Consider the following 13184-nt stretch of genomic DNA (forward strand, 5'->3'; position numbering starts at 1 on the left):
GGGCGGGTGCCACTACTGAGAAGGCCCTCTGCCTGGTTCCCTGTAGCTTTGCTTCTTGCAGTGAGGGAACCGCCAGAAGACCCTTGGTGCTGGATTAACTGGAAAGATAAGTCAGTTTTTGAACAGCCCGCAAGTGTGTTCCCTGATGTGATCATCTCCACTGGACCTCTTTTTAAAACCGCTATGCCCAGTTCAGAACCTAGATTGCCCCTTTGGCATATAAGCAACATGGGCAATACTCTCCACCTTCCCAAACATGATATCCTCCAAATATTTTGGACTACAACTCCCATCATCCCTAACCATTAGCTATGATGGCTGGACCTGCACCCAATCTTGGGGTTCCTCCAGGCTAGGTTTTCATTTTGCAACATGCTCTTGACTTATACAAATGGCTTTATTTGGCTTTAGTATGATCTGTGATGCTTCCCAAATGCTACATTATTGCTGTCAGAACAAAAGCAGGACCAAAATAAACCAGAACATTTGTGGCATAAAAGGTTACGGGATTCCAGCAGGAAGTTATGGGGTTGGAAATGAAGCTGTGTGACTACTGCAAAACATTTGGCAGGTGTAAACAATATCGATAGTGGAATTGCATGTGACTGCACCAATAGCACTGGAAGCGCAATTCATCACAAATGTGAAATAAAAAGGATGTCTGGAAGCACCTCTTAAACGATCCGCTATAGCACTAGATAAGGGCAATGTGGTTTCTCCCACCCAGATTTTCACAATCCTGTTGCGGGGGGGGGGGGAGTATACTTGGAAGCAAATATGTTTTTTGTTTGTTTGTTTTAGAAAAGAAACACCACGTTTTTTCAAACGAGCAATTCCATGTTTCCACTCAAAGTGGGCAGCTAAAGCCATTATCTGAATCGGTCTGCGAAAAGACACATATGCATGATTTTCCATTTCAGCTAAGGGAGTGATATAGAGCCTCCGGTTCATATCAGAGGGTGTTTCGGCAGAGCAAGCCCTAATGTGCAAAAAAAAAAAAAAAAAAAAAAAAAAAGGCTGGCAGACAAACTGAGTGCAGCATGCATTTTTCATCGGGCATAATATGCAAATGGGTGCGGTGTTTACCATAATTAGACAGGACATTAGCACGATTAAGCAAGCGCTGAGGATCAAAGTGGAAAGGAACTCAGGCTCTAATGCCCTTAACTCTAGGCAAAGCTGTCATGTGACCCTTGCCATGTGACCCTGCCAAGGGCTTTCTCACCCCAACCTTCCAGAGAGGCAAACTTTGACTCCAGAAGGGTGTGCAGCAAACAAAAACACCATCAGTGTCTTTAAAGGCCTTTCAATTCAGAGGATATTCTCAGAAGGACAAATTTTCACATTTTCACAGATTACGTATAATGCTAAAAAGCAAGGAAACAGATCACGGTGGTTCATGATAAAGCTATGACTCCCTTTCCTCCCCAGTTTCCCAGTCCTTAAAAATTAGGTGTGTGCGGCTATTTTGACAAGGGGCAAAGTTTCAGGGTGGGCACAAAACTCACCAGAGCTGTCCATGGCTGATGAATGCCATATTTAAAGTCCATAATATCTGCAATTCCATCAAGTCATGACAAAGCAGCATTCCGAGGACTGAAACATGCAAGCTGGCCATGCATAAGAAGGATAGCTGGTGAATCTTGTTACTCCTGCTCTCAAAATTTGCCTCCAAGCCTAAAACGGGGGCAGATTTGCCCCCCCAAAAAAAGGGTAGGCAGTTTTGACACACGCTTCCTCTTTTGACTTGTGCCTCCCCCTGGCCCTCAAAAGTGGCCTGGGCTATTGAATAGTTTGGCTGGCAGCAGTTTCAAAGCTACAGAGTAAGGGCTGTTTAACAAACTAGGAAGATGTTTTATACTAAGTTAGACTCTTGGGTCTATCTAATTCCATACTGTCTACACTGACTGGCAGCTGCTTCCCTGGAGTTGCTGGAGATTGGACATGGGCTCTTCTGCATTCAAAGCAACTGCTCAGCTACGACTTATTACATGTTTCAGGAAGTGTCACCTCGGATATTGTTAAGAGACGGTTTGCTAAGATCCTTGCAAGAATTTTGCCAGCCGCAGCTAATAGAGAGATGCCTCTATAGTGTCCGCAATCAGTTCTGTCACCTTTCTTAAAGAGATTGATAATTTTGGCATCCCTAAAGTCTGCTGGGATCGCTTCTCTTTCCCAGACTTTTTCCGATGAGCTTGTGAAGTTGTTGTGTAAATTCAATTCCACCCACTTTGAAGATTTCGGCAGGTATCCCATCAGGTCCACTGGCTTTGTTGTTTTTCATTTGGTTCATAGCTGTACACAACTCTCCCAGATTTGGAGATACTGCAAGCTCATCTCTAACTTGTTTTTGCAGAATTTGTGAGAGGACTTCTACAGCTTTGGGGGAGTTGAGATTAAGGAGATGTTGGTAGTCTTACTCTGATACGAGTGATTGCTAAAGACAGCCTTTCTCAACTTGTGGGTCCCCAGATGTTGTTGAACAACAACTCCCATCACCCCTAGCTAGCACGGTCAGAGCTCAGGGATGATGGGAGTTGTAGTCCAACAACATCTGGGGACCTACAGATTGAGAACCGCTGGCCAAAGAAGATTACATGTTTCCCTACATAGAAACCCAAGGAAAAAGGTGAAACATGCATGCATAATGTCCCACACAAGAATGCATTCTGTGAACGTGTGGCACATTTTAGCGTATGAGCTGTCCATGTTCAAGGCTACTTAGAAGAACAATATCAATTCCCAGCACATCTGTCTGAAACCCTGGATAGCTGCTGCCGGTCTGTGTAGACAATACTGGGCTAGATGGACTCTGGTTCAGTACAAAGCAACTCCCCGTGCTCCTATGTTTAGGAAAGCTTCAAGTGAAAGCTGCATCTCAAGCTGCCACTTTGCAGCTGCTCAACAGAGACCCGAGTCCACCACTGAGTGTTCTGGTAGACCCAGCACTGCCAGAGGGGCTGTGAGGAATGCAAACAGTCTCTGCATCCATCGCCCTGGGCTGGTTTCACTGCAAAGTGCCCAGCTGCTCAGCAACCCCTTGCAGCCTGCCCAGCACCTTTGTGCTGTCAAAAGCGTGGCAGATCAAAAGACTGAAGTTGGTGTGAGCTGTGAACAAAATCTACGAGGTCAGAATTTGGCCCTTGAGAGCCGGCGGCGATCTCGAGCGCCGACTTGAAAGTTGCTCCTCGACTCCTTGGCCTCCCGCGAGGTTCTGAGGCAGATGCCTACCTCTTTCCTTAAGGAAGCTCCCAGTTAGGTTCGCCTTTTTCTCCCTGCCTGCAGTCAGAACTTCAGAGGCACAGCAGGGTGCCTGGTGGAGTCCGACTGTAGTGCTTGAAGGGAGGAGAGCGGTGATTCCGTCTGCGACTCGGAGACTTCTGCTGGCTCACGGAGTGCTTCAAAGCAGCGCCCGGCTGGGTTATGGAAGCGGCAGAAGAGCAAAGGAGGCAGAGTACCCGAGGGAGCAGACTCCGACAGAGGAGCCAGCAAAAACAGCACCCCTCCTGTAGGCACAGAGGAGGGCAAAGCGTCGTCCGCTGCAAAGGTAGAAGGAAGTTCATGCACCATCACAAGATCTGCGATAAAGCAGGATGTGGAGAACCCTGTTTGCAAGTGATATACTGTGTGGCTCTAATCTAGCAAAGCTCATTATCCCGCAAGGTCAGGCACTAGAGATGGAATCAGCTGGGGCAGTGACACTTGCAGACATCAATCATCCGTTACGGGGGGGGGGGGGGCTGAGGCCTGGCTCTCCTGATCGCCCGTCCTCTGGCCTTATTCCTGTGGGGGTTTCCTCCAGTTTATGGCCTAGGCCAAAATTTAATTATTCTCACCCTCTAATCCTGGAATATAAATCTAACTTCATTTTTCCAGCTTTCTTCTGCGGCTAACAGATCGTCTTCCCCAGGGGCAGAGTGAAAGAAATGCAGTCGCTGGTACTGTAAGGCAGTTTGACTTCATAGAGGCAGAAAGAGGCTGCAGAGAAAGGCATTCAGGCTCTGGATTTCCAAGGTCCTTTGCATTTTTGAATCACCGGCTACCACCAATATCTGGGCTAATTGGTCTTCAAAGCAGCTTTGCAAAAATCAGGTGTGAACGTACAAAACAATGAAGGCCGCCACAACACGGTTAAGAACAAGAGCTTCTGTGGCAGGCAGGCCTGATCCAATACAGTCATACCTCGGGTTACAGACACTTCACGTTGTGTTTTTTTGGGTTACGGACCTGCCAAAACCCAGAAGTACCGGAACGGGTTACTTCCATGTTTCATCGGTCGTGCATGCGCAGAAGCGCTAAATTGCTCTTTGCGCATGCGCAGAAGCACCGAAACACAACCCACGTTTGCACAGACTGTGGGTTGCGAATGCTGCAGGTTGCAAATGTGCATCCCGCACGGATCACGTTCACAACCCGAGTGTCCACTGAACTCCTGAATCAGAAGGCATCTCCCAGCTGAGTTGAATGCCTCTCCGGGCTTTTGATATATTTTCAGTTCACATAAAGTGCCAAAAACAACAACCCCTACTTTACTATCCTTGTGTGCTATGACAGCAGCAAGAATACTCTATGTACAAAAATGGCCAAATCAAGAGATAGCTACCAAAGAAAAGTGGCAGTTAAAACGGATGGAATATGCCAAATTGGAAAATTTAACTATGGAAATTAGAGACTGAGAAGAGGCCGATTTTAAGGAGGAGTGGAAACTTTTGTTGAATATTGAAAGAACTACTGCAGGTAGGATTTGAATAAAGAGAAGCAGTTGAATACTTGTTGGGAGTAAAGCGTGGAAAAGATGAAGGCTTAGAATATTTATAATATGCCGCAAATTTAGAAATTATGGGGGGAACCGTGGAGGGTGAGTCGAATGTGAAATGGATTGGTATCTAGAAAGTATGTATCAATTTGCAAACTTCTGATATTTAGAAAAAAATCCATTTTAGAAATCTGCTTTATATAAAAGGTAAAGGGTAAAGGGACCCCTGACTGTTAGGTCCAGTCGTGGCCGACTCTGGGGTTGCGGCGCTCATCCCGCTTTATTGGCCGAGGGAGCTGGCGTAGAGCTTCCGGGTCATATGGCCAGCATGACTAAGTCGCTTCTGGTGAACCAGAGCAGCGCATGGAAACGCCGTTCACCTTCCCACCTATTTATCTACTTGCACTTTGATGTGCTTTCGAACTGCTAGGTTGGTAGGAGCAGGGACCGAGCAACAGGAGCTCACCCCGTCACAGGGATTCGAACCACTAACCTTCTGATCGGCAAGTCCTAGGCTCTGTGGTTTAACCCACAGTGCCACCAGTGTCCCTGCTTTACATAAAAGCCATGTACAAAATGTGTATTTTTGCTGATGAATGAACTGAAGAATGTGCACAAAAGGAACACAAAAAGGTTACAGCAGGAAGGAATGGGACTCCCTGGGATAGGCCTGCTTGCAGGAAGGTAGAACAGGGCAGAGAGGAACTACGGTTGAGAACCAACTCATCCTGAAAAGGAGTATATAAGAATATCTCAACTGCATGGGCAGGAAAAGAGCTCCAAGCATCTTTTCCACCTGCTTGGCATCCTCCCTCCAGCAGAGTGGCAATTAGATGGAAAACATCTATGTGATCAGCATGTCTGTATGCATGCAATATTCATGCACACGCCTCAGTAGCCCGGAAACTGCACTGGGAGCGAGGGAGGGGAGCCGCTCCCACACTGCCTGTGCGAAGGGCTCCTCTTCAGACGTCTCCTTACAGCCTGTCCCTATCACAGCAAGCCTGCATTTCAGGTCAGTCCGTACAAACCTATGATACACCCACCCGCAAAGGCATATCCGACTCAATTCCCTAGAAATAGCCAAGCCCGGTGCATTTGCACAAATCAAAACAGCTTCATTAAAAAATAAAACCTGCCACATCCTGTGACAAGGAAACGTAAGAAGAAATGGGAAGGGATGCGGCAAAAGGCTGAGTGAACTTTGTTCTGGGAGCTGCGGGCAATGCCTTGGGGCAACCGCGCAGACGTGCCAAGTTCCCAGCATTACTCTACAGCTTGGGTTTCCGTGCACATATAAATTGCACACACCCTCCAAAGCAGGTGTGCTCCCCTGCAGAGCCATTAACATGCCACCGAGTATACAGACTCTCTTGTGCCTTGATATGAGCCGAGTTTAAAAATACCGTAAAATTACAGTGGTAAATCTGGATGCGAACCGGATCCATTCCAGAGCCCTGTTCGCATCCAGAGCAGAATGCAACCCGCGTCTGCCCATGCGCAGGTCGTGATTTGTCACTTCTGCGCATGTGTGTGACGTCGTTTTGTGCGTCTGTGCATGCGCGAGTGGCGAAACCCGGAAGTAATGTGTTCCGTTACTTCCAGGTTGCCGTGGAGCGCAACCTGAAAACGCTCAACCTGAAGCGACTTTAACCCGAGGTATGACTGGACATTGGGACGCGGGTGGCGCTGTGGGTTAAACCACAGAGCCTAGGGCTTGCCGATCAGAAGGTCGACGGTTCGAATCCCCATGACGGAGTGAGCTCCCGTTGCTCGGCCCCTGCTCCTGCCCACCTAGCAGTTCGAAAGCATGTCAAAGTGCAAGTAGATAAATAGGTACCACTCCAGCGAGAAGGTGAACGGTGTTTCCATGCGCTGCTCTAGTTCACCAGAAGCGGCTTAGTCATGCTGGCCACATGACCCGGAAGCTGTACGCCGGCTCCCTCGGCCAATAAAGCGAGATGAGCACTGCAACCCCAGAGTCGGTCACGACTGGACCTAATAGTCAGGGGTCCCTTTACCTTTACCTTTTTATGACTGTACATTAGTCATTCTCCTGATGAACAAACACATGCTATTTCAACTGAAGACCACTTGCATCTCACACCACCACGATATCACTGTTGCGTTTGCAATCAAAAGGCAGGTAATTTCTAGGAAAAGTTGAAGGAACTGGTTGACGGTGAGCATCTAAGGAAGGGTATATTGAAAGCAATGTCCAAGGATGGTAGTCAAAAGCCAAGTTGGTGGGAATATTGTCCACCATAAATAACTGTCCTGCAATGTGCAAGTTGAGTTGAGGAGGAAAGAGGAGGATTCCGAAATTCTGCTCACTTGAATTTCTTTCTGGATTTCCAATCTCTGACTTCCCTGATCTGGTTTCCAAAATGGAACCAATGTATTAGGACTTCTTTGGGGTTTGATTTTCCAAACTTCATATGAAGTGTGGTGCCTACATGGTTTGCTGAAGCTTTCACTATCCTTGCACTCCTCCTCCTCCTCGCCATTAATGAATGGCATGAGGCACTGATAAAACACTGCAAGAAAGCAACCTTAGATGCAGCCATACAACTGCATCAAGATTCTTTGTGTGTGGTGTTTTACCAATGCACAGCAGCAGATGGGTGGCTGGGTAAAACACTGCACAAAAAGAATTTCAATGCATTAATATTTATAAGAACACTTCAAGGTTGCTTGAATAACTGAACATAAGCATGTAAGAAGAAACTGAAAGAGAAATTGAGGGGGGTGGAATGATGCAGGATGAAGACTTCCAATAAAGGAATGTGAATGTTAGAATTCTGTATTTCCCTATGAATTAAAGTATTTCCCTCTCCTTTGCATATCAGCCTTCCAAAGATTCCCTCCATATAACAAACCACACATAGGAACCCAGAGCAAGGGAGGGACACCCCACCAAAGGTGGCTGAAAACAGATGGTTTGGCCACATGGGCCAAACTGTACACTCAAGAAGAATGTGATGTGGATAATGTGATAGGAATTTTATGGTCTTAGACCTATGGTAATGTTCATAAGTGTACCAACCAAGCACATACATTGATCAGCACAGGAAGTCCGACCTGGGACCATTTTGATTCCGAAACTGTCCGAAACTGACCAAATGTTTTCTCTGCAAGGTCAAAGGAAAATGGAAAAGCCTCCCCATTGTCTTTTCCTTCACAAATCCTGTCTTAAGGGTATGTCTGTGTTTGAATAGGGTGTGAGCCTGTGACCTGGCCCAGGAACTAAGAATTTATCATTACAAAAGACTGGCCAGGCTACCCAGGAAATCCAATCAAGTAACCTGCCAGACAGGAGAAAAACAATATTCAAATTTTCTGTTTTAGACCGCCTTTTTTGTGATGTATGTATGATGGTTCTGGGGGTGGTCTTGATCTACAGGGTGGCAATTTCAAAAGTCTTTATAAGGCCTTGCACGCCATTGTTCTGGGTTCCTCCTCCTCTCCTGCGGGTGAGGGGAGCACCCTATTGCAACAGATTAATAAAGATGAAGCTCATTAGCTGCTTTGTTTCTCAATAGTCTCTGGTTGGCCTCTGTTATTCTCTCCTACCAATAGGGAACCTATGTAAGGACTCTGTATGGGCTCTTGGATACCCCATAAGGGAAAAGGGCAATTTTTATTTACAACAATAATTCTCAGCCATTTTTAAGAGAGGGGGAAATAACGTAGCAGCTAAGAGAGAGAACTGGAACCACAAACTCACAAAGTGGCTTTCACCAAGCTACTATTATCTCAGATTAAGCTCTGACACCTACAACATAGTGATAATTATACTGGCCTATAGTACAGGCCATTGTTGTTCTTCCGACATTATGCTGTATGAATTGCCCAACCCATGCACAGAAGGAAGATGAAACACTCCAAGGCACTACAGAAACACGAAATATTAATAGCTTGTACCTGCATAAAAATACATAACTCTAGAGGTTCGCTGAGACGTCTCCTCCTCCCTTTGGATGGAACGAAACACTGGATGCTTTTGCACAATCATGACAGCCGCACTCGAAGTGTGTGAGTGTGAGAAACAGCTACGAGAGCAGCAAGACCCAGGAGAGAGTCTCGGAAGAAACAATGTTCGAAAATCTGACCGGCACATTCTGTCCTGGGTTATTACATGTGATCCTCTCTGTGTACATTACGTTGCATTCTAAATTTAGCTAAAGTCAATAGCACTCCATTAAGTCGGCTATTGCTGCTGTGGCTGCTGCTTATGAACTCAACAGGGTCCTTCTATTCCCTCTCTCAGCCCAATCATGTCAAAAGTCAGGAGGGAGACAGCAATAAAAGCACTCCTGTATTCACACATAAAGGAGCACATGGCTTTGGCTTGGAAAACTGTCAGCACTGTTTTGAGTATATCCTTTTAATGTGGCAGGTTGTTGGGGTTTTGGTTTTTGGTTTTTAAACAGGTCTCCCCCCCAAGTGTCACCAAGAATGCCTTTCAGTTTCTGATGTTCCACTTCTGAATGCAGTTAGTATAATTAAAAAAAAAACAGGAGCTTGATCGTCTTGCAACCAAATGTGTTCTCCGCCCCAGGTCAATGCAGCTCTTTTTTTCCACTTTGGTTTTTTACAGATCTAGCAAATGCAAATGGTTATTTTTAGGGCTATGCAAGGAGACAAGCAAAGGCTTGTTTGTTTGTTTCCTAAAATTTATAAACTGCTTGATTGTAAAACAACAACAGCCCTCAAAGCAGTTTACGAAAAAAATAAAATAATAAAATTATCAGTAGAAACAGTCAATCATTTCAGAATGTCCAAAAAAAGTTAAATCAGGGATAAACTAAAAACAGGTAAGGACAAACATCAACATTCTAGATATCTGTTTGTCTCAACAAAATCTTTAGCAGACGCCAGAAAGAGTACAGTGAAGGTGACTGCCTGATTTCAATAGGCAGAGAGTTCCAAAGTATACCTGAAGGAGCATCTCCACCCCCATCGTTCTACCCGGAAACTGAGGTCCAGCGCTGAGGGCCTTCTGGTGGTTCCCTCACTATGAGAAGCCAAGTTACAGGGAACCAGGAAGAGGGCCTTCTCGGTGGTGGCACCCCCCCTGTGGAACACCCTCCCATCAGATGTCAAGGAAATAAACAACTATCTTACTTTTAGAAGACATCTGAAGGCAGCCCTGTTTAGGGAAGTTTTTCATGTCCGATGTTTTATTGTGCTTTTAATATTATGTTGGCAGCTGCACAGAGTGGCTGGGGAAACCCAGCCAGATGGGCGGGGTACAAATTAATGATGATGGTGATGATTCTTATTATAGGTGAGGCCACACTAAAAGAATGGTTTCTTACAAATGTGGAATGGGCATTATGTAGCACCTGCAACACAGCCAATGCCACAGATTGAAACTGTTGGGGTAAGGCACTCTTATAGAGAAATTTTTCTGAAGCTGCTGAAGGCTTTATATACCAACAGCAACACCTTGAACCTAGCCTGGTTACAAACCAGTGGCCAGTGCCGAGCTCGTGAGCACAGGTGTTTTATTCTTGCTCCTTTCAGAAATCATGTTGCAGCACTCTGCACTACCTGTAACTTTCAGATAAAGTGCAAGGGAAACCCCACATATAGCATATTGCAGCAATCCAACGTATGAACTAGCATGGCCAGGCTTTCACAGTCCAGGAACAGTAGCAGCTATTGTGGCAACTGCAGCTGACAAAAGTCACTTCTGAATGACACAGGAGAAAATGAGCATATAGGGCACAAATTCTCTTCTTATCAAGAAAACGCTGATAACCTTTCAAGGAGCCTCAGAATGCAGCTGGGAGACTATCGTTTTTGATGGCTCAGAATATTGTAATTTCAGGAGTTTGACGGCTAAAGAGCATAGTATCTTTGACTGCGTCAATTGGGTGAAGGAGCCCTCCATCATGTTTAGACCACTGGTCTTCAACTGGTGATCCAGAACTCATTACCAGGTTGTGGCCTGTTCTAAGGTGCGTTGCAACAACACATCTATTAGATGCTTTACCAAATATATGGTAAAAAAAAGAAATAAGAAGAAAGAAACAGATCCCCAAATGTATGTTCTGGGTTAAAGGTGGGTCTGAAAAGGCTGGAGGCTGAAGGGTTAGGCCCTCTTCGCCCCATAACCCATAACTCTGAAGGGATCTCCCTAGGAATAGGCCTCCTGAGCTGAAAACAACAGTGCAAAGAGCATCAGGAACAGCTGAAAACCAAATGCGATGCCAAGAAGCGGCACACCCAAGCCTTTCACAGAAGGCTGGGACTGGCATTAATATCAATTCAGGACATCTGCAGTTTTTTAGTGTTTCCAGCAGCCTCAGCGTCTGCAAAATGGCTCTCGCTGGATCCCGCCTTTTCCGTTCCTTTAGGAAACTCAACACCTTCCCGTCTGAGTGAGCCAACTTCTTTTGTGGCCAGACAAGGAAAGAACCCTGATCCATGCCTGTCAGGTAGCTGGTCCTGTTTTTCTAGTTAAGCATTAACATTTAACGAGATTGGCCTGCAACTCCTCGTTAGTCTGCAGCGCTTGGGCTAATTAATATATCACTAGGAGAGCCAGTCAAAAGGAGGATAGCACTGAGGAAGTCTGAAAGACATTTCTCAGCCTACAGAGCTAAACCTATCATAATATTTGCTGGGGTAGGAGGGGAGGAAGGAAAGTCTTGTGCAGAAAGGTTTGAGTGTATCCACCTCTGTGTCTCATCAAACACACACACACACACACACACACACACACACGGCTTCCATTCTCAAGCTTACTGCCTAAGGCAGCACTAGCCAACACTGATGCTCTCCAGATGTTACTGGGGTCTCATTATGGGGCTGGAGACCCACAGAAGCTGAAAGGCACTATGTTGGCTACTCCTGAGCCAAGGGATCCCACAGTTATTGCAATGGCTCTGGGGGGGGAGTCAGGGTCACCCAGTTTCAGCAAAGCATATTCAATATCAAACAGAGATCCATTTATGAAGCAAATGTAGCCATTCCACAAGCCAGGAAGACTACAGCCCACTTTCCATCCAATTCAATCTGACCCAGAAGTGTTGTCCTTATGTTCTTGTCAAGTTTAGGGGCCCTATCAGATTTAGGGGCCCTATCAAGGAAGACAGTGGTGCTGTGGGTTAAACCACAGAGCCTAGGACTTGCTGATCAGAAGGTCGGCGGTTCGAATCCCCGTGACGGAGTGAGCTCCCGTTGCTCGGTCCCAGCTCCTGCCAACCTAGCAGTTCAAAAGCACGTCAAAGTGCAAGTAGATAAATAGGTACCGCTCCGGCGGGAAGGTAAACGGCATTTCCGTGCACTGCTCTGGTTCGCCAGAAGTGGCTTAGTCATGCTGGCCACATGACCCGGAAGCTGTACACCGGCTCCCTCGGCCAATAAAGCGAGATGAGCACTGCAACCCCAGAGTCGCTCACAATTGGACCTAATGGTCAGGGGTCCCTTTACCTTTACAAAGGAAGACAAATGGTCAGGGAACGGATGGATCGAGTGTCCACACTAAGTTCAGCATCAATCTGATGGGAGCGAGTTCCACATTTCATCTCATTTGCTCTGCCATGAATCTTCATTGGATGCAACAACAAGGAAACCAAAGGAAACATCAGCATACTGCAAATGGCAAATGAAAAAGTCTCAAACATCATTAAGAGACATTAAAGACACAGGAGAACAGGGCAGTCTTCACCTGGAGCCAAAATATTATGAATAAGTCACGTGTGTCTAGGGAGGAGTTTCCAAAATTTGGATGGCACATCTGAATGGCCCTTTCTGCAGCAGACAATTGCCTCACCACTGAAAGCAGATCTCAAATACTGGGTAGGTTAATAATAATAATAATAATAATAATAATAATAATAATATATTTATACCCTACCCTCCCTGGCCAGAGCTCAGGGCAGCTAACACCAGTAAAACTATAATAAAAACATAATGGGGGGGGGGACAATTTAAAATACAGGTTAAAATGCAATTTAAAATGCAGCCTCATTTTAAAAGTAGCCCAAGGATCAAAACCTTAAGGGGGGGGGACATAAGGGTCAGACTGAGTCCAAACCAAAGGCCAGGTGGAACAGCTCTGTCTTGCAGGCCCTGAGGAAAGATGTCAGGTCCCGCAGGGCCCTAGTCTCTTGAGCGTTCCACCAAGTCGGGGCAAGTACTGAAAAGGCCCTGGACCTAGTTGAGACCAATCTAACCACCTTGCGACTTGGGACCTCCAAAGTGTTGTCATTTATGGTCCTTAAGGTCCTCTGTGGGGCAAACCAGGAGAGGAGGTCCCGTAGGTACGTGGGTCCTAGGCCGTGTAGGGCTTTATGTGGGAGAAGGCTGACTTTCAGATTACCCAGATTCCCAAGTCACTAAGAGAATAAGACCAGCATACTGAACAGAGCTCAAAAACAGAAGCACACATCTCACTGAAAGCTAAACACAGCAT

The 13184-nt window shown here is 46.1% G+C and overlaps 1 protein-coding gene across 4 annotated transcripts in view; it reads right to left on the minus strand.

Annotated features, from left to right (window-relative positions):
- SETBP1 (SET binding protein 1) overlaps nucleotides 1-13184 on the minus strand; it is a 266280-nt gene that overhangs the window by 168048 nt on the left and 85048 nt on the right. For 2 of the 4 annotated variants that reach the window (XR_014556166.1, XM_083702559.1), the window contains exon 1: nucleotides 8681-9317. The exons of the other annotated variants lie outside the window; for them this stretch is intronic. Coding sequence is in view for 1 of the 2 variants with exons in the window: in XM_083702559.1 (XP_083558685.1) it covers nucleotides 8681-8686 (6 nt within the window). In the remaining variant the exon portion in view is untranslated. Of the gene's footprint in view, nucleotides 1-8680; nucleotides 9318-13184 lie in introns of those variants that run through there. 4 annotated transcript variants of the gene reach the window in all.

This window comes from Podarcis gaigeae (assembly GCF_964106915.1).
Source record: "Podarcis gaigeae genome assembly, chromosome: 11".
NCBI lineage: Eukaryota > Metazoa > Chordata > Lepidosauria > Squamata > Lacertidae > Podarcis > Podarcis gaigeae.